The sequence below is a fragment of the Seriola dumerili genome, unplaced genomic scaffold, assembly GCF_002260705.1.
Source record: "Seriola dumerili isolate Sdu_G_001 unplaced genomic scaffold, Sdu_1.0 BDQW01000155.1, whole genome shotgun sequence".
In the NCBI taxonomy this organism is placed as follows: Eukaryota; Metazoa; Chordata; class Actinopteri; order Carangiformes; family Carangidae; genus Seriola; species Seriola dumerili.
In genome coordinates, this window is record NW_019174410.1 from 2,144,317 (window position 1) to 2,164,727 (window position 20,411).

A 20,411-nucleotide genomic window follows, 5' to 3' on the forward strand; every position below is an offset into this window, starting at 1 on the left:
TGAGCAGGAAGTATGCATTCTCCAAGTTACCAATGCAAAGCAGTTTGTCTTCTTTACAATTAGGATTTTCAATGTTCCACGTGAAGTGAATTTATTTCACAAATATTCACCCAAATCATTTCATATCATATCATATCATATTATATATATATATATATAGATTTTGCATGGAAATGTAGATTCATCTAATTAAGCAGATGGCCAGAATTCATGTGCTATCTTTAGTAAGCTCATGTATTTAATGCCATTTGCAGCCTCCTGCTAATAAATTCTTATCCTGTTTTGTAACATAAATATCTGGATTATCAATCAATCAGAAATCAATTAATTCACTTTCTGTACACAGGAACTAAACATAGGGAAAGAAGCTGTAATCTTTTTAAAGGATACAGATAAGCATATCAGGAAATACCCATTAGGAAATGCTACAGTGGATGTTGCAAGTAACTGATCCTGTTGCTATTAACGTTTCTGCTATACGTGACGTGTTGCATGTGTTGCTTCTCGTAGCAGCTCTACATCAACTATAACAACAGATTTCTGTTCAACTTGTTTTATTTAGGGACAACAATGTGCTGATCTATACATGATCTTATTGCCTTTTTGGGGAAACACTGATATTGAAAGCTATACATGATCAATATTCAGAGATGAATGATTCTACACTCTGTTCACTGTGTTTTTATAGCTATAACAGAAAGTTGTGTTGACGGTGATTATTACTGCATCTATCATGTTGTTCTGATGATGGGAACCTTGGGGGAGACTGTGAAAGGAAGAGAAGGGGACATTTATAGACAAGGTGAAAGAGGAGGTTATGTCTATCAGTTTTCAGATTGGGGGAAATGAAGAGAGTTTTACTTTAATATAACCTCTGTTGTCATGGTGCTGTGTTTGTATTCTAGTGCCTGATGTTTTTCAATAACATTATTTCTATTTGCTATCCTTATTACTAATTATTATATTTTTCTGTGTAACTGCAGCACAGTCACAAAAATAAGAAAAAGGGAAACCATTGTATCTTAAGTAAACAGTAAGAAAAACTACGTCTCTAAGTATTACCATGCAGTAATTGGATGCCTCACAGGAAGTGTGTCTTATCAGACTGCGTAGATGATGAGCCGTCAGCACTGACCTGATACATGACCGAGGAGGGGAGGGGCTCGATGCATGGCTGCTGGTCCGGGAGCGGCAGCTCCTCCAGCAGGTCCACGTTGGAGAGAGCATCCTCTAAAGTCACTGTGGACGTCATGCTGCTGCAAGAGACACAAAGAATCATGTTGACAAGCTTTGGATAAAGAAGGATGAAGCTCAGCAGCCTTACGCACAAGCTATATCCATATAGTGACATTGTTTAGGTTTGACAAGCTGAGGCACCAGCAGCACAGCAGGGGGAGGGGTTGGTAAAACCAAACTGAACTGAGTAACTTCATCACCAGTAGTAAACTGATGCAACTGCAGGCAGCACCTTCACCTTTGAACACAACCTTCAAAAAGGAGCTTCATGTGGTGCTTCAGGTTCCCCTTTGTTGCAAACAGCTATCAAGCTGCACAGAGCTTCCTGCACAAAAAGCCTCTGATCAGCCAATCAGGTTAGTGCTCGATCGTGACGTCTGCATCATCTATCTGGCATTATCTTGCCACCTTTTTTCTTCCATATACTTCTCTATCTGGCCAAAACATGTTTGCACTTAGATCATGTTACAGTCATTTTACAGTATGTCATCAATTCCAGCAAAAACACTGAAACACAAAACTTCTTTTTTTTAAATCAAGCCAACGCAAACACTGTCGTTAATACAGTCTCCCGTTCCTCAAATGCTACAGAGAACATGATCCATGGAGTCAACAAAATGAAATCAAATGCAAATAGATTAGTTCTGTATCAGTAAGTGGTGTGGTATGCTTTGGTTTGCATTCTCACGCTGCTGCTGACTGCTGATTTTCGGACGTCACCGACACTGAACAATCAAAAAACCCATTGCAATCAGAATTGACAGTGAGTCAAACAATCCCCAGCGACTGACCACCAACACAAAAGCCTGGCAGTCGGTGCATGTACCGGCTCAGGGTCAGACGAGGTCACCTACATCCTCCTCTGCAGATGGAGGTGGAGCGAGTGAAGTGGAGCGAGTCCATATAATTAAAAGGACCGATGCAGGATAGTGAGTTTTTAATGGTTGATATTACACACAGTGACACAGCTGTTCAGTGACATGAAATCACCTTGGCCAGATTACTTTGTTTGGGACGTCATTTGAGAAAAAGGTCAGTTGCCATGGAACTTTAGGTTTGGAAATTGTTATGGCAAATGCAGAGCCCAAATCCCACCACTCTGACTCATGAAAAACATGGTTCTATAATATAGTCATCATTTCTATCATGGTTAAACTGCCAAGATGCTCAAATGTTGTTATCCACATACACATAAAAAACTGAGTCAGAGAGGCTGCAGGAAAAAGAGGATATATAACTTCACTTCCCAATATCACCAGTTCATTGTTTTCATCCAAATCATCTTTTATTCATTAACCAGCATTATGCAAAGCAGGCAGAGGACCAGCACCTGATGCACGTCCAGGCCTGCACTCAACAAGGATTTCTACAAAGTATGAGCACCGTGACCCCCATCAAAGGTGTCAGATTACAAAAGACAGCTGCTCATTGTGATGATGGAGAAGGAGCATGAACAGAAACGTTGGTTACGTTGGTTACGTTGGTTACGTTGGTTAGTGTGGTTCCTGTGAGACTTCCGTGCATTCAGGAGATGATGTAAAAATAAAAGTTACTTCACGGGCTAAAAATACCTGTGTATATATTCGTATGATCAGACTCATTCATTTTTGAGATATCTGAAGAGCACATGGAAAAACAATGTGAAATCACTAAATCATTTTTTAAAGCACAATTGGCCTGTTGGGAAACTTCTGAGTATCTTTAGATTACACTGATTAGTACTAGAGCTGAACAATATGCAAAAAAAATAAATAAATAAATTATAGTGCGGTTGCGACAGGTCACGGTTTCAGTTGGAGTGGTCATTTTCACATTTTATGCCAATTGATGACCATGTAATTTTTGTTGTGCTGTTGTGCTGTTGCGTTATGATTCGTTAACTGGGGGATTCTCTGTAACACCACAATGCTTCATTTATGGTATGTTTTACCAGGGCTGCAATATGTGCAAAAAAATCATACTGCTATTAATTTGGCAGATTTTGTGATTGTGTTTTCAGTTGAAACGATTGTTTTTGTATTTCATTCACACTGAATTTTTTTTTTTTTTTTTTTTAAATGAAGATGTGAGTTTTGTTGGTCTTATGATTATGATTTGTAGGTCGGGGCGTCTCTGTAGCTGCACAACGCTTACGGTGCTAAAAGTGCACAACAATGTGACACATTTTACCTTTAACAAAAAAATTGCAGCTTCTGCAATTTGTATATTGCACTTGGCCAAATTGTGATTTAGATTATAATTCAATTAATTGCTCAGCCCTAATTACTACTTGTACAAAAGCAGTAGTTTAATTCCACGTCCGTTCACAGGCTGATGCTCTGAAAAGCTGCGTCACAGCCCTGACAAACTGATGTGACCTCATAAACATATAAACAATGCAACTCGCTTCCTACATTTTGACAGTGACATATTTCCTATTGTTCTGGCTCTGTACTGCAGCACAATGAACATGTCATGACACAGTGACTGAGGTTCAGGTGCTGACTTTCATCTTTAATTTCAGCGCGTTGACGTCTAACACGTGTGGGAGTACAGAGCCAACAAAACCAAAAATGTGTTACTTTTACTACTAGTGACAGATTGTGCTGCCAGCAATGTAATAAGAAATGAGTAAATGAACATGTTTATGTTGCTCATGGAAGTAGCCAAAGTACACAACACACTGACCAAAGTCATTCCACTGTACAGGGAGTAAAAATAGGTGTGGTTAGTTGCGAAACACAGTTTTTGAAAGAGAGGAGGAAGTCAGATGGGAAACGGTATGTAAAGCAGTTTTCAGAGCATGTCTCATTAATGACTTTCCAAAAATTTTTTTTTTTGCTTGTCAAGCTGAGCTACAGAGAATCGACTTGGCAGCATCTCAGACTGCAGATCCGTCATCTTAGTGACAAAACAGGGAAGTATGAATCACAGACAATGAGAGCATGTGATGCAGGGTCCACTTCAAGACAAGGAACGACTGGCCCTGAGCTTTTAAGCTGATGTGCAAGAAACTGAAAGTAACCAATAAAAACAGAACACACACACACACACACACACACACACACAGTTCTGCATTTTTTATGCATTTTTGTGCTTAGAAACTGTTCATATTGAAATATAGAGAACATTTAAAAAGGAAAAAGTAGATTTGAAACAAACGTTTTAACTACAGCAAGTGCAACTATTGATGAGCCTCATGGTCAACTTTAACTCTGGACAGAAACCATGTCCATTACTGAAAAAAAGGGAACCTTGGTGGCTTTTGCTTCAGAGCACAGTTCCTCTTCAGACTGCATTGTCTAGAGATGTCTCCTCTTCGAAGAGACAGACAAGAGACAAATTAGAAGAGCCATGCCTCTTCAAGTATCATTTAGCCTGCCAGGGTGATGGCCATTACACCCACTGCTGAAGCTGCACGCCATGTGTTTGTAGGGCTCGCTCCATAATTACACAGTAAGGAGCTTAAACTGGACTCAAGTAGGTAACCTAAGTGTGCCGAGCAGAGGCCAAACACAAGCCACTACCATGCAACAGAAAGAATAATACCAGTCACACTTCTCTTAAGTGTCTTGAAATCACACAAAGGATTTTAGGCCAATGTTTAAAAGACGTTAAGTTTCAAGAAATAAATGAAAAGTAGTTAAAACTAGTTTCTGCCTGACAAACAGTCTGTAAGAAAACAGTTTGCAGTGAGGTCTGGTTATTCTGCACCTGTGATTCACAGCCGGGTTGTAAGCGAGGGGGCGATTGTGCCTTTGCTGAAGGGTAAATAATGACGAAAGACTATTGTTTGACAAGTTTGAAAAAAATATTAATCATCATTTGATCCAAAAATATCAGTCAGCTGTAACAACAACACATGTTGCAATCAACAGCGGGTGAACACTAGTTAGCAGAGAGGTTAAAATAGTTAACCAAAACTAATGAAAACATGAATGAAATGTATCTAGAGGAGGATTATCTAGAAACTATCTATGGAAGTTATCTAGAATAATGGATAAATGGTTGAAACAGACAACTAAAATGATAAAGGGCTCCCCATTCACTGTGTAGTGCACTACATTTACTGTCCACCACTTTATTTGAGTGTCCTTAATCCTGAGTGTGTAAATTTGTCCACTGTGTAAATTACACAACGGGTCAAAACAAGTAGTGTCCATGGTATGTACAGTACTTTCTGCTAACAATCCCACAATGCAATGCTCTTTACTAATAACTACTGAGTAAACTATTCTGTGTCTATTATATAGGGAGAGTGATGAATGAGTGAACGAGTGGATGAGGGAGCGATTTTGGACACAGTCGTGGATAAATCGTTGAAAAACTTCACTAAAGGTAACAGATAAACAACTGAAATAGTTTGTTCAAAGTACTGGACAATGGTTGCAAAGTAATAGATAAATGGTTGAATTAGATAGATACAGGTGATGGATAAACGGTTAACTAAAAGTAATGGATAAACAGCTGAAATAGTGGATTAAGGTTTTAAACCTTCAGTTTCTGGCACTAAGTGGTAAGAGAACCAAACCAACCTAATCACTGACAGTTCAACTGGAGGAAAAACAAAAAAACAATAAATGGAACAATATCTACTTTTATAAAATCAATAGTGTTAAACAACCAAATTAAAATCAATTCAAATGAAGATTTGGAGCATGACTGATGATGTTGATGAAGGGGCATTTGAGTTCATCTGACAGGCCTGCTGGGGTGCTCCAGACAAAGAGGTTGGGAACCATTAATCTAGACCAACCAGGACATTGTTCTGAAGACATGTTGCCACTGAGTTTTTCTTTTTTTTTTCCATCAATCCATTTATTAGATTTTGCATTTTTTCCAAAGTAACACAAACAATTGTACATGAGCATCCCCTCTCTCCCTCCCTCTCTCCCTCACATAGCAGAGATAAACAGGAAAAGACATCGGCATAGAGAGACCATCAAATACAAAATAGGTAGTTGGGAAGTGACACTGAGTTTTTAACTTGTAATTTTTCTGTGGTGTGAGCAGCACAAACGAAATTCCATTCGCCTCCATTGTAGTGGAGTGGGAGCACAAATGTTAAAGACAGATATCTCAAAACCTTCACAGATCAAACTAAAACTATTTATCTGACAGGAACCCAGTGAGTAAGGGAATTTTTTTTTTTTTTTTGGTCATTGGTGTGAACTTTTAATGTAGTTACTGCATGCAAACAGTAGTCATGCAACACCAGTTTCAACAAAAGAAAAAGAACTGTCTGTTGGATATTATGAATTGCAATGTTTTAAATACAGTTGTCTTACCTCTGCAGATGAAAAGATGACACATCTGACACTTTAGCATGCTCTGCTAGAAACTATTTGCAATAGATCACACTTTTCTATATTCTGTCTTACGTGCAGACAGTGAGGAAGCCATGTGTGCATTTTATTCCACTCAAGTGAGAAACAGATGCAATAACAAGAACTGCTTCCCTGCAGAACATGTACCTTTGACATTTCCTAGGAGATGGCAAACAAACACAGACACAATAAAAGCTACTCAATATGACTTAATCACCCAGCTGCACCAAACGGTGCCACTCTGAAGGAAGTTGCACATGTTTCTTTACATTGAGGTGTGAAAACCCCCATTTAACACATTTATTTTGCAGGAATGCACACCAAAGTTAGCACTTATCAGTGCCATATTAATCTGTTGGTATTTCAGTTTTTTCTTAAGTCAATGCATAACAAAAGACTTCCCCAATATGTTAATGTTACAATACTTCCTGACTGCTCAGTGGTGCATACATCAAGTCTTATCTTCAACCCAGAATGCATTTTAAATCACTGTTAGGAATTACTAACAATGCAAAGACAGTGATCAATACAGAACAGCGGGAAAGGCAAACGTGTCACACAGTTTCACTGACTTCACTGCCATAACGTGCACATTAAACTGCAGTTTCTCACTTGAGGTGTGTTATTCTAATGTGGTTTTTCAGCAAGATTGAAGAAGAAATAAAACCACATAGAAAATAACGATCCCACTGTCACCAAAATAACGTGTGGTTTTACCTACGGTATCTTCATACCTAATCTTACTCCTTCCTTCCTTTGTGTCCTCTGAGCTGACACTGATAAGAGACTACCAAAAGCAATAAAACAATCAACAGAAGGTGCACAGGCAAAAGTGTTTTAGAATAGGCAATCACGTTTCCAATTCCAAATGCCATTGTACGAAAATGTGAGACTTTTTTTCCGCAAAACATATTTATGTGACGTTCAAAATTTCAAATTTTTGAAAAGGCTGACTGGCACTGGCATTTACAGTGACTAGGCTGAGCAGTGAACGCAGCATCAGGAGGGTGGGGAATGCAGTACAACCGAGTTCAACCCAAATGTCCTGCTACAGTTGATTCCCAAAGGAACAAACAGAAGAGGGCGAAAAAAAGGATGACCAGAAACATAAAGTGATTCATTTAAACGTAGTAAACTTTGCGCACAGTTAGCCTGACTAATAGTCTCACATTTCTGATGGTAACTTCTCTCCCACTGTGGCTATCACACCTGGCAGACACGTAACTCTCCACTCCCAAGTCGCAATTAGTTACTAAACTCGTCGGAAACAAAGCTCAGAGCGACAAAAAAAACATATATATATATATTTGATAATAGTGATTTTTGATGTGATATGACGTGAAGTCCTGCCTCCAACATGTAACCGTGGTCATGGCTGTATCACTGCTCCGTGCCGTGGCCTGAGATTAGTCACAGCTCGGGCCTGTGTGTGAGCCAGGAAAATGGCTTTGCATTGCAACAAGCTGTTAAACCTCCTCGCGCTAATACTTTTTTTTCAAATTCCAACTGAAACTGGTGTCTGTTTTGTTTCTTTAACGGTCAACTTTAATGAAGCGCCGTTAGGAAAGGCTACACCCGAGACAACGCCACACACAACTTTTTTTTTTTTTTCCCCCCCACCGTGGGTTAAGTTGACTTAGCTGGAAACACACACCATGAAAACCAACTTCGAGATAAACCATTCCTACTCACCCGCTGGTTGTTGGTTAGCAGGGAAAACTTGCGCGTTCCAGCTAGACGGTGATTACAGCGCCATTTAAAACGCAGGAATGTTGAGCTCCTCTGACGACTGGGGGGGGGGGGGGGGGGAGTCCGGGTTTGGAGATCCTCGATCTAAGTTTTTTCTTTCTGTCGTCGGCCAGAGGAATCTTTCCCCGGTCGGTGTTATTATCATGGGCGGGGGAGAGAAGTAGAGCAGGGAGTTCCTGTCCCTCAAACAGGGAAACTCAACAGGAAACTCCACTCGTTGCTGCGGTGCTAGCCTCCTCCACTAGGGCAGGGACGCGGAGGATAAAAGGTGAAGTCAAAGGAATGTACAGTAAGAACCTGCCCGGGGGTATGGAGGGTGATTAGTGCCACAACAAAACCAAAAAAAATCCCTCTACCATCTCCAGCTACACACAGCATGGTGCGTGGATTTGACTTTACAGAAATCTTGAAGTGAACAAATTCAAAGTTGTTGTTTTTTTTAATTTTTAAATTTTATTTAATTCTTAAAAATATAATAACATTTGTATATTTATATACTGTTTATCAATTTTATACTACTACTGACTAATTAACACTTTACTACGTTCTCTTTATTAGTAGTGGATAGATAGCCACTATGATTATATTTCATCTACCTGCATTCCTAGTTTTCATTCTGAATGATTTGTTAGGATAAACAGCTGAGGTACTGATCTTATATCCAAGCAGCTAATATTATTGTGAGGTTGGCTACAACTTTTGCCAAAACTAGACAGAAGTACACTGACAAAAAAAGTAATTTTTAGTGATAATATAACTTAATCTGCAAAAGGTATAAAAGGCAAACAGCTTTAGAGAACAAAATAATCTATAAGTATATTCAGAAAATCATAGTAAAAAAATGAAACAAGGAAAAAAAAACAAAAACATAAAAACACAGTCACATGAAATCAATTAAATAAAAGTTTAAGTCGCACTTATCCATCTTTTGTTTTACTCGTACGCAAAACTTTTCTGAAAATTTTAATTTTCTGGTATCCTTTTCTTTCCAAAATCTTATTCTATTAAAGGTCACACAGCATAACTCCAAAACACCATACAGCTGATGACCCAGAGCCATCTTGTTGACTGTGAGACAACAGCGCTAACCACTGAGACTCTTTGCCGCCATTGTTGAACTTTAAGATAAACCAGGCTAATAGGATAAGTCTGATCTCCCTCTTATACCATACCTAGTGAATAAAAAAACAGGAAGGCACTGTTGTAAGGAACAAGTAAATTCAGTGTTGTATTTATGAGGTTGTCAGTTTGATTTAAGCTATAGCAACGTTACAGCTCATGCAATGAGTCATTGCAATTTACCACTTTGAAAAGTCATTGAGTGCTTTTACCCAATGAGGTCCAAGTGGAACAATGACTGTACAGATCACTTTTAAACACCCTTTAAATCACAGTAGGTCACAGTAGGTTATGGGAATAAAAGCACACACTGACACTGACTGCTCCCCCACGGGTCAACAACTTCATTAGGCTCTTTCACAGCTACAGGCCAGAGCTAACACACACGCTACACTTATTAAACTGTTAATACTGCTTTATCACCAGTAACAGAACATTGTAAATAAATACAACTCACTCACTTGGCAGAAATTATGTCTTTAGTTAGTTTCCATAACTATTTAAGTATCTCACTATGCAATACTCAGTTTGACCGAAGCCCACCGTCAATATGCAACACAATTCAACTGAAATTTCATTCCACTAAATATGTAAATAAACTATACTCTTGCCCTAAAACTCAAAAATTGCACCCATATTCCCAAGACCTTCCACAAATCTATTCATCTGTGTTATCAGTTCTTTCTTTACAAAGACTCTTAGTAAAGGCATCAACCGCAAAATGTAGAATTAATAAGCTGATTACACTGTCGATATGATTATTAATAAACTTTTATTATAAAGCAATATAACATTATGTTGAATAACAACATATACCTACATCATTGTGCAAGATTTGTTGTGCTTAATTTACACATTAACAATCAACATAACAGCTCATAAAAAAAAAAAAAAACTTTACAAAAGTTGACATGTTTTAAATACAGAAGCTGATGTATATTCACAAGTAGCTTGTTTTGACTATGGCCCTGAAAAGACACGCAGCATGTAGTCCAAGTCTGTCGCCAACAGTCGGAGCACATTGTGACCTCATATGTTGCACATCATCATGAACAATGACAGCAGTCAGAGAATAGACAGTAATGAGACAGAACCAAACTGTGTTCAGTCCATCAGGCCAAAACAATGAAACATGGATGGTTCCTCAGCACTGCTCAAATCCTGCCATCAGAGAGAGGGCAAGAGACTCCACTGCACAAGAAGCAAACAGAGAAAATCTGATTACTTCCATGTTAATTATTCCTGCGTGTACATAAAAAGTATAAAGTAAAAAATGTATGAAGTCAGTTTACTTACAGTGAGGGAAGGAGCCGCGACACACGGCCTTATTGAGTATCGTCACAAGGAACATGTGACAGTTCTTGAAATCCGACTCCATTTTATCAATAGATTCGATCCTGTAATTAAGACGTAAACACGACAGTGAGATACAAAAGGCTCGTCAAGAAAATACATTAGTATGTGAACTCCTTGTCAGGTTTAAACATCTCACCACACATGTATTGACCACAGACAGAACGTAATGTTTGTGTAGCATTTTTATAAATTACAGCTTAGATTTTATTTTTCCCTCCGGTCTGTATGAGAGCTCTTACTTCCAGGCTCCGAATCCAGCTTGCCATCGGTCAGAGAAGATCAGGACTAGATTGAGGACCTTCATTATTGCCTCCTTCACAAAACTGACCTGAGAAAACACAGCTGCATTAGACAACAGCAGATGCATGAACTGTCATAAATGCTTGTAGGAAGCTCACCAGCTGCGTCATTCTGAAGAGGGAATATAATGAAGTGATCACAAGATAAAAACATTTCATAGGATGACAGATGAGTATTAAATTATTGATCCCTAATGGGAAATTCCACAGTGAGGCTACGTCACACCAACACGTTTTCATTTTAAAACGCTGTTTTAAAAACGAAAACAATCTCAGTCCAGACGAGCATTTTAGCATCTTATCAGAAACAATCTCCGTCCATACTAACACCTGAGAACTCATATCACATGACCATTAATGAACACTGGGCATGTGCAGGTTTAAAACAGGAAGCAGATTGTCTACTCTGCAGGTGGTTAGTTGCAGAAAAAACTACGAGCGAGAAACAGCAAAGACAGTTGTAGCGTTAAAATGCAGAGCTGAACTGCAGATCAGCTGCTAGCAAAGACAACAAGGTCAGCAACACGTGTAATTCTTTATCCACGTTGCATTCAGCGCTGGACGTCATGACAAGTCGTGATAGTTGCAATGAGACCCAATCAGAAGTGATCATCATCATTTCTGAAAGTCTCCATTTCTGCCCGTCCAGACTAAAACGCAGCCCCTGAGTTTTCAAACCAAAAATAGGGGCAGCAGCGTTTCCAAAAGTCTCCGTTTTAGGCAGCTTGAAAACTCTGGAGTATTGTGGACGCACGGCAAAAGTGATGCGTTTCAAAACTGAAACACATTAGTGTGGATGTAGCCTGAGGTCGGAGTGCAGCTTCAGCCAAGGAAAACTGGAGCCGACAGAGATTCAGTGTTTTGGTCCAGAGGGGCAAATACCACTTAAGTGTTGTATAATTAATAAGATCCCCAGTGAACTATATTCCCTGTGAGTTCTGTTTACCTTCTCCCTCAGCAGGCAACGGTCATGGATAGTTGCCAGATATCTGTAATGGATCTTGATCAGTTGGTCCAGGTCCTTAGCTTCCTGTACTTGATGCTGAAACTCCAGTCCTGTGCTGTGCAGAATCTGACAAGAAAAGAGAACAGACAGATTAAAGACCACGGTGGTTTCAAATTAATTGGCTCATTAGCTACTGTATTCTTTACTGTCGACTATTTTCCAAAACATATCATATGTTTTTGGGTTGATTTTCTACCTTCAAGCCTCCCATTGTTTTCTATTCATTTCCATGTGCTATGTCAATTTACAGACTTCTGAATAGCACAATACAAATTTGGTAACTGCTTGCTTGAACGAAGTTGCCGTTTGACAGGTCAACAGACATCAGACCGTTCTCAAACGCACCACCAAGGTGATTCTTCTTCTTCAACAGTCTCTCATTCTACCTGCAGTATCAAAATTTGACGTCTCAGTGCGAAAAGCAGTAGAGCAACTGATCAGATGACGGACGGTTCAATTCCATGTAGCTGCTTCAGTTTCAGGGTCTTGGTGTTGCGCATGTTTGCTGTGAGAAAGGTTTATTCCGTGATTCCTCTCACCCTGGTCATGATGTAGTTGTGAAGGCTGTTGACAAAGTGCATCAGTTTGACCCTCAGCAGACACATTCGGTGAATCTGCTGATTGATTGGCTCTTTGACTTTTACTTCCTCAGCCTGAGCTCCTTCCAGTTTCTTACTGATGGCGGTGAACTCTGTGAGAAAGACACGTTTCACATGTTCGAGAAAAATCACTGCAGTTGGCAAAAACGTGGTAAAAAGGTGTTTTATAGAATCAACAGTCTCCACTTACTGAGAAACTGAAACTGATTTGTTTTCAAACATATCAATTAAACAACCTTTATTTTGAAGGACAGAATATAATATATGTCAATTTAAAGTGCCATTCTAAGTAGGGCTGCAACTAACAATTAGTTTCATCAATTAGTTATTTTCTTTACTAATGGATTTGGTCCAGTCCAAAACCCAAAACATTCAGTTTGCAATGATATGAAACAGAAAAAACAAGAAAGATTTCACATTAAAGGAGCAGAAACAGCCACGTTTGAGGCGATTTTGCAAGAAAAATGATTGAACTAACTCCTACCATTGAATCGAAGAGTGTCTAAACTGTATTTGGCCCATTTGATCTGCAGCAGGAGGAGAAACACTTGATTGTAAATCTTCTGACACTCAGTGCTGATCACAATGTCAACAGGCCAGGGAACCTGTGTGGAAATAAGTAAATGTTAACATGGCAGTTTCAAAAAAAGCATTAACAAAATCGAAGCAAACACATTCACTCTGCTGACCTTGTAACCGAGAGTCAGCACTTCCAGGTTATTCACCGGGTGCTTTTTCCTGGAAGGATCAATAGTCTCCAAGAAGATTGACAACCTATAAAACATGAAATGATGAGGAAAAACACACCGACTTTTCAATAATATAAAAATAAGATATCCTCCTAATTATTAACATATCTCCAGTTAATCTTCACTAATATAAGCATGCAGTACCTGCTACTGTCCTCTGGGTAGCGCTGTCCCACTGCCTCCTGTAGCTGCACGTTGAGAAAAGACAGCTGCTGCCAGCTCTCCTTCTCCTGCACCTTGTCAAAGATGGCTGTGTAAAAGTCGTACATGGTGTCTCCAGCTTCCAGCAGGAAGTAGTTCCTCATGGCTTGGAGGTATTCCAGCAGCCTGCGGAGACATCAGCAAACTCTAATGTTCCATATGCAGTGACAAGAAGTGATTCAGAGTCCTCGCTCACACAGAGTGATGCTTACTTGTAGTCTTTTTTCAGGGTCTTCATCAGGTTGCCGCAGCACTCGATGTACCTCCTCTCGATGTGGGGGTAGAGGCAGGAGCGCAGGGTGAGCTCAAATGTCTGGCAGGTGACGGACTGAGAGGAGCGGTCCACGATAAAATCCCCTCCAGAGAAACGCTCGTTGAAGTCACTCTGCTCCAAGTAGAGCCTGGGGGCGAACAAAGACCAGACTGTTTTAACCCTGCAGGTCTGGGACGACAAAATATAATCCCTTTGAAACTCAATTATGTTTGGATAGTAGCATCTGAGAGATGATAAAACCACCAGCTGCAAAAAGGCATAATGTAACGATGGCTAAATTGAAGGCCTAAGCTTTATTCTTGAGAGGACAACAGCTGTGGATTACAAACTCACCACCTGCTCTGCCCCGCCGCTTTAAATTTGCTTCATAGTTTTATTATTTTGAGCAGAACGAGCTGGTGTCGTCGTCTGTGGAGCCACTTGTCGTTTTAATGTTGTTCCTGCTTACCTGGCAAAGTTGATGGCCAGCAGCGGATCATGGACGTCATCGATCTCCAGATGCTGAGCCATGATGGAATGCATCTTGATGAGACTCCTCCTCGTGACTTGTTGCTCAGTCACTGTGTCTGTCGGAGAGTTCTCTTGGCTGCAGAGGCGCGACTGCACTGACTCTAAAAACAAGGTGTATAAACTTTTCCTCTCCGCATCTGCAACGCAAAATTTTGACAATGTTGAAAAAAAATGCTGAAACAAATCCAAACTAGAAAAACAGTTTAAGAACACAGACACTGAAAAGCATCATTCGCAGATTAAACGCTGACCTCTGGAGGATCTCTCCGCCTGCTCATCCTCCTTACAGTCCAGATTTTTGAGCAGCTGCATGGATTTCCCCGCCATGATAATCTGCTTGAGGACAGGTTTGAGGAAGGACACCATGGTGAGCTGCCTGTTGCTGGAGCCCTGATCCCCTCCGGAGCTGCCGCTGGCTGCGTCGTTCAGCTTCTCCTCGTTGTCCACCATCTCCGACACGCTGTACAGCGTGTAGGTGGCGTACCAGAAGTCCCTGTGGTTCACTGGGACGTCTTTGTTCCTGGACAAGAAAAAGAGTGAGTGTTTGGAAAGTCATGTTGGAGGAGATGTTTGAGGATTCTTGCAAACAGTTTCATACCTTTGGATGATGAACTCTTTGGCAGGGTCAAACAGGTTGCCATGGACGATCCATTCATCCACAATCTCCAAATATGGTCTGACGGTCTCTGTCCATAGAGAAAACAATAGAGCCACCTAGAAAGGAAAGATGACAGACAGTAATGTTTCTTTGTTAAGATCCATGAAATCTGCGTTCTGCGTTGAGTTCACTGAGCTTAGGACACACTCACCGCTTGCTCCGACGCTTCCCCGACACTGTCGTACTCAATGATAGCTTTGTACAGCGTGTTGAGCAAGTGTGACGCCCGCACTACATTTGGCGTCTCAGTGGGGACTTCTGCGACTCCGGTACAGAAGACTTTGTGCAGCACTTTGATCTGCGCCAAGTGAGGGCTGAGTCGCTCCAGCACTGCAGACAGGGTGACCGTCTCATCTGTAAAAGAGCAGGACTCATCAAACAGTAACTGACTTAATAAACAAACCACTCATGGATCAAATACTCAGCATTAAGGGACACTGTATATAAAGCAATACAGTAAATTGTAATACATTTTTTTATGGTTTCATAGATACAATATGACAATCGGAAACTTTTGGACGTTCTGGAAGTTCAGCCACACATGGAAAAACTATTTTACACAGCACACCACATATCTTAACAAGCTGTGACACATCATCCTGCATCCTTTAATGAATAGTAATACATCAGACAGGGGAACTACAAAACTCTGTGCACATCAGCTGTAGCAGCAGTAAAGTGGTGTGTTGTGACGTATTAACATCCGTCTCAGGCGATCCGATCACAAGTGGTCAGCTCTTACAAGATGCATTGAGGAAGCATTTGAGATCCGATCACTCAGACCGCAGGTGTCCACGTTCCTTTAGCAGAGTGAACGCAAATGGGTCACACTGAAGGACCGCCAACTCCACTGACGTCTGATTAGTCCCAACACAGTTTCATGATGAACGGAAAATATTTGAGTATTTACATGGTTAAAACCTTATTTCAGGGTAGAGCTGTGAGCAGAGCGATGATTCGCTCAGCTCCTCCGTGCCCCGCTGTCTGTCGCTCACACACACAAGCACATTGTCAATTGACAGTCTTGTCAGATTAACTAAAAACAGCAACACAAACCTGTTCATTTGCATATGAAGCAGGAAGTCAGATCTAATCACATGTGGTCACTGGAGACAACACATTTTAAAGCCAGGTGTGAAATGATGTTCTTAGAGCTGTCCACTTGTGATTGGATCACTGAAGATGCATGTTACTGCAGGTCTGAGCAGGGCCTGTGTTAATTAGTGAGCTTCAGATATGGAGGTAGGCATCTATTTGAACTTCAGACAGAGCTAGACGTTTCCCCCTGCCTCTTGTCTTTGTGTCAGGCAGAGTTATAGTTACAGTTCTATCAGGACTTAGCCGACGATTTCAGCCCATTAAACACACTTGTACTTGCCATTGCGTATGAGCTCTCTCTCAATTGAGGTCAGCTCCTTTTTGAAGCTGGTGAAGTACTTGTTGAGCGCCCACACAAAGGCCTGGTAGGTCCTGAAGGGAGGCTCAGAGCCCTTCTTGGAGCCGTGGGAGGAACCAGAGCTGGGTGGGCAAGGCTCCGAGCTGTAGCCGGTCACCTCGTCTATGAACCTCTGCAGCCTGAACACAGCTTGGCCGTACACTGCGATATGTTCCAGCACGGAGCGCAGACAGTTCTGTAGCACAAAAGACGAAAAAATTGTTTCCTACAGCTCACAGAGGATGAGTTTATTGAGGTGTAATACAAGTCATTTTTGAACTTACACTAGTTAGATGAGTGACCACCACGTTATTCCTCACTGACACTTTTCCATCATGGTGCTGGAATATAAAGTGTTTCTTCACACCAGACAGAAGCCTGCAACACGATAGCCAGATGTCACAGCTTAACTACGTGATATTAAGAAATAAGTTATCTCAATTTGAACCTGTAAACGACAAGGAATTTCCTGTATGACACAACGAGGACTCGAATGTTTTAAGATTTACGAGATAAAACAGGGTTTTACTTGTGAGGAAGCAGGAGATGCATTTCTTTGCAAGTTCGTATGATTAACACAGTCACGCATCAGAGCATCGTTACATCTTACCACAGTGTTTCCCGTATAACTTGGGTCTCTGTGACAAAGGCCTTTTCTTCTGGCAGATACAATGGATCAGTGTTGTACAAGTGCTGATCCCTGAGAGGAGACACGCTGCGCATTAACATCTGACCATTTTGAAACATTTCAACTTCACAAATCCACTAAAGTCAACTTCAACCAGCCATTAATCATATCAGTCTTTACCGATATGAACCTATTAAAAAACCATATCACTCCGAGTCCAGATGATTATGGAATATATGGAATTCTTAGGAGAATATCATTTTATAAAAAAGCAAAGCTAGCAAAAACATTACCATGCTATTTTTTGACCACTTCATTATCTTAACATTGTCATACCTCAAAGAATAATTGCTTTAAAAAACTATGCCTAGCATTTAAGCCTAGTTTATAAATTTGACACTTTGAAAACAAGATGGTGATGTTTCGCAAAAAACAAACAAACATGAAGTCAAGCAAATAAAGAAAGATGATTTCACAATGACCAGAATATAAAGTCCTATTTTGTAAAGATAAAGTCACAATATTATTAGAAAATATTTTTATATTTTAGCAATAAGTCTTTTCATTATGAGCGTAACTAAATAAAGTAACATAGTAAACAGGTGGGAGAAGTACGTCCGCCTCATGTGGAGGTTTTACCAATAAGAGTGTCACAGATTTGAGGACACTGAACCAACTTTAATAACTATGCTCAGTGTGGGAGGAGACACAGACCAGAGCTGTATACAGTCGTACCAGACAAAACACAAGTCTTCTGCAAAGAAACAGTAACTATGGAGAGTCAGGAAAAGCTAAATCATGCACATATAACCTCATGATAATGTACACACTGTTATATCCTTAAAATCTAACAATCTTCTTCTATTAAGACTTTATGCTTGAAACCTAGTCATAGTAAATTTGGCACAAATACTTACACTGTTATAAGTGGTAAAAAAAAAAAGATCAGTGAATCGATACTATATTACAAAGTAAAGGCATTTTGAACAGTTTGGAGTCTTACCACACATTGAGCAAGTTGGAGTGTAAATGCAAGCTGTGGGGAAAACGAGGAGCGTGAGCCACCCAGTACGGTGTCACCACATGCTGTTCAAGCCAGGCCCGGGCGTCAGGCTCCCCCACTGGAATAAAAACTGGAATTATTTCTATACTCAAAAACAGCTTCAGTGTTGATGCTTGTTTTGGTCCCGTCTCGTTTTTACATTATTCCATAATCACCAAGGCTTCCATGAGCTATTTTACAATTGTTATGTTATTTCACTGTGTGACAAGTTTGCACCTGTCCATGTGACTGGAACTGTTTTGTTGGTGTTGTCCTGGTCCTCCTGGGGGGTTCTGTCCAACTGGATCCCAGAGTCCTCCCTGCTGATTGGCTGCTGACTGTCATCATCCTCACTCTCCTCTTCAGACCACTCCTGAAAAGCAGTCAAGACTGATTTAGATGAAAAACCATCTAAATAGTGCGGTGCTGGCGTTGTGATAATTCACGTCCATAAAGGGTTGGTCATGATTTACTCACAGGAGTATCCGGGTATGGTCCGATGTCTATGTCCTCGCCCTCCATCAGATATTTACCCCAGTCAAAGTTGTCCTCTGGTTCTGCACAGACAAGTTGGAGAGATCATGATTCACATGGACATGTAGCATTTTTAAGTCAATATAAAAGTGACATTAAGTATCTGTGAAACATCGACTCACCGGCCTCCTTCACCCTGGGTCTCTCAACAAAGTTTGTGTTTGAGGGGGAGTCGGACAAGAAGAGCAGCAGTGACAGGATGCTGTAGTGTACATCAGTCTGCAAAAAGAAAAGAGGGAAACATGAAGCCATGAAGGAAACAATCTATTGGGGATTTGTCTTGATGTCAATGTCAGAGCATCAACCCTCTCTCTCCTCCTCCTCCTCCCATGAGTTAATTTTCTGTCAGCCCATGTCTGTGCCACACCTTTGTTCCATCAGTATTAGGTAAAGGTGAGTTAAGGAACTCTTCAGTCAGCCTCATCCAGCTTCCTGCTTTGCTCAAGTCGGAGTGGACCATGAGCTTCTCGTAGATTCTGGAAAACATGTGATATTCATTCAGAGTCTTTATCATTTAGTACAGTACATCTATAAAGATGAATCAGCACGCTCACTCCTCTGCACTGTGTGCATCTGGGTACTGAATCCTCACAACCAAAAATCAACAGTCATCTATGAATAAGTGTGCAAAATGACAACAGTGTTAAAACTGGCAAAAGTATGATGCATGTTTTGGAAGTAAAATTGTCTCCGGTCTGTTCCACCATGAGGAAGAGCATCTACATGAAACATCAGTGCTGAAGGATAGTTTCATCAGAGCATTGTCTGTGCTGTGATGATGATTCCTGATTCAGTCTAAAAAACTTTTGACACTATGTTAGAGCTGCAGGTCCATTGCTGGCTGTGTTTGGTCCTGGGCCAAAATTAGCTTCGGTTAAACACAAATTAATTTGGGGAATATGCACCATGAAAGTTTTTACTCATGTTACCATGGTATGGTCCAATGCCAAAGTTTCTGTCACTTAAGCATGTGTGAAACATAAGTTCTTACAGCATCCAAATGCTAAAGAAAACTAGACACTTTCTAGGTGGATACTCCCATAGTCCTCTTAAAATATAAAATAATTGGTACGCCCCCGCAAAGGCAAAAGACACTGCAGGAGCAATAATACCACAGGCAACACTCACCCGCTTATACTGCGTTGGACTTTATGGCTGTCCACATCCAGGTAACGATGGAACCTGTCAACAAACCAGACTATTACTATACTCGCCGCTTGTAGCTAACGTTTGCTTACATGTTAGCAGTTCACAAGCTAGCATCCATCCTGTCCACGGCTAACTCACTTAAAATTTGACGAAGCGAATTTCAGTGCCAGCTGAAAATTCTGGTCCTCCTCATCCTCGACCCCGCTGATACATCTGATCAACTTCTTCGTTTCTTTCTCTGTCTCCTTTTCGAAGATGCTCCAGTGTGTCATGTTGCTGTCGACAGTGCTGCGGTTAGCTTGATGTTACAAGCATCCACTGGTGTTAGCTAGCTATCTGTCAGGCTTGCTGCTGGACTGGTAACTCTGCAGGCTAAGTGGCTAGCACAAGCAAGAATGTGTTAAATACGCCATTTGTTGCAAAGCCAAAAAAAATTTCAGTCGTTCCTCCATTGATTCCACCAGAACCGCGCAGTGCTCGCCTGACAACAAACGAGGAAGTGTGCGCATGCGCGAAACCAGAATATTAAAAAAATCGTTGGTCTGTTTTCATCATAATCGA

General features: G+C 40.7%; 2 protein-coding genes across 4 annotated transcripts in view; both read right to left on the minus strand.

Annotated features, from left to right (window-relative positions):
- cyfip1 (cytoplasmic FMR1 interacting protein 1) overlaps positions 1-8,275 on the minus strand; it is a 30,904-nt gene extending 22,629 nt beyond the window's left edge. Inside the window, exons 1-2 of the mRNA XM_022751447.1 lie at positions 8,235-8,275; positions 1,136-1,256 (exon numbers count right to left, since the gene is read on the minus strand). Coding sequence (XP_022607168.1) covers positions 1,136-1,252 — 117 coding nt within the window. The 5' untranslated portion in view covers positions 1,253-1,256; positions 8,235-8,275. The remainder of the gene's footprint in view (positions 1-1,135; positions 1,257-8,234) is intronic.
- Positions 8,276-10,244: 1,969 nt separating this feature from the next.
- tubgcp5 (tubulin gamma complex associated protein 5) lies at positions 10,245-20,318 on the minus strand. Of its 3 annotated transcripts, XM_022751517.1 has the most exons (23): positions 19,989-20,318; positions 19,830-19,883; positions 19,069-19,177; positions 18,824-18,920; positions 18,645-18,724; positions 18,405-18,540; positions 18,129-18,246; positions 17,108-17,197; positions 16,782-16,875; positions 16,441-16,693; positions 15,214-15,416; positions 15,003-15,118; positions 14,656-14,924; positions 14,343-14,541; positions 13,833-14,021; positions 13,564-13,746; positions 13,360-13,444; positions 13,155-13,275; positions 12,611-12,762; positions 12,012-12,137; positions 11,006-11,094; positions 10,707-10,807; positions 10,245-10,601 (listed from the first exon to the last, which is right to left on the minus strand). In XM_022751517.1, the coding sequence occupies exons 1-23, from the start codon at positions 20,120-20,122 to the stop codon at positions 10,555-10,557; spliced, it is 3,045 nt and encodes a 1,014-aa protein (XP_022607238.1). In that variant the 5' UTR covers positions 20,123-20,318; the 3' UTR covers positions 10,245-10,554. The 3 variants fall into 3 exon arrangements, 2 of the variants coding, with proteins under 2 accessions (XP_022607238.1, XP_022607240.1); XR_002665304.1 differs by lacking the exons at positions 10,245-10,601; positions 10,707-10,807; positions 11,006-11,094 and having other exon boundaries at positions 12,046-12,137; positions 12,458-12,762; XM_022751519.1 differs by lacking the exons at positions 10,245-10,601; positions 10,707-10,807; positions 11,006-11,094; positions 12,611-12,762 and having other exon boundaries at positions 12,016-12,137.
- Positions 20,319-20,411: the final 93 nt, after the last annotated feature.

Excerpts from the sequence above, each read along its gene's own strand:
- tubgcp5 (XM_022751517.1), bottom strand. The coding sequence starts at position 20,122 with ATGACACACTGGAGCATCTTCGAAAAGGAGACAGAGAAAGAAACGAAG. Across the intron at positions 19,884-19,988 it reads TTCGCTTCGTCAAATTTTAA|GTTCCATCGTTACCTGGATG; the intron begins GTGAGTTAGCCG and ends GTTTGTTGACAG. Across the intron at positions 12,763-13,154 it reads AGACACTCTTCGATTCAATG|AGTTCACCGCCATCAGTAAG; the intron begins GTAGGAGTTAGT and ends TCTTTCTCACAG.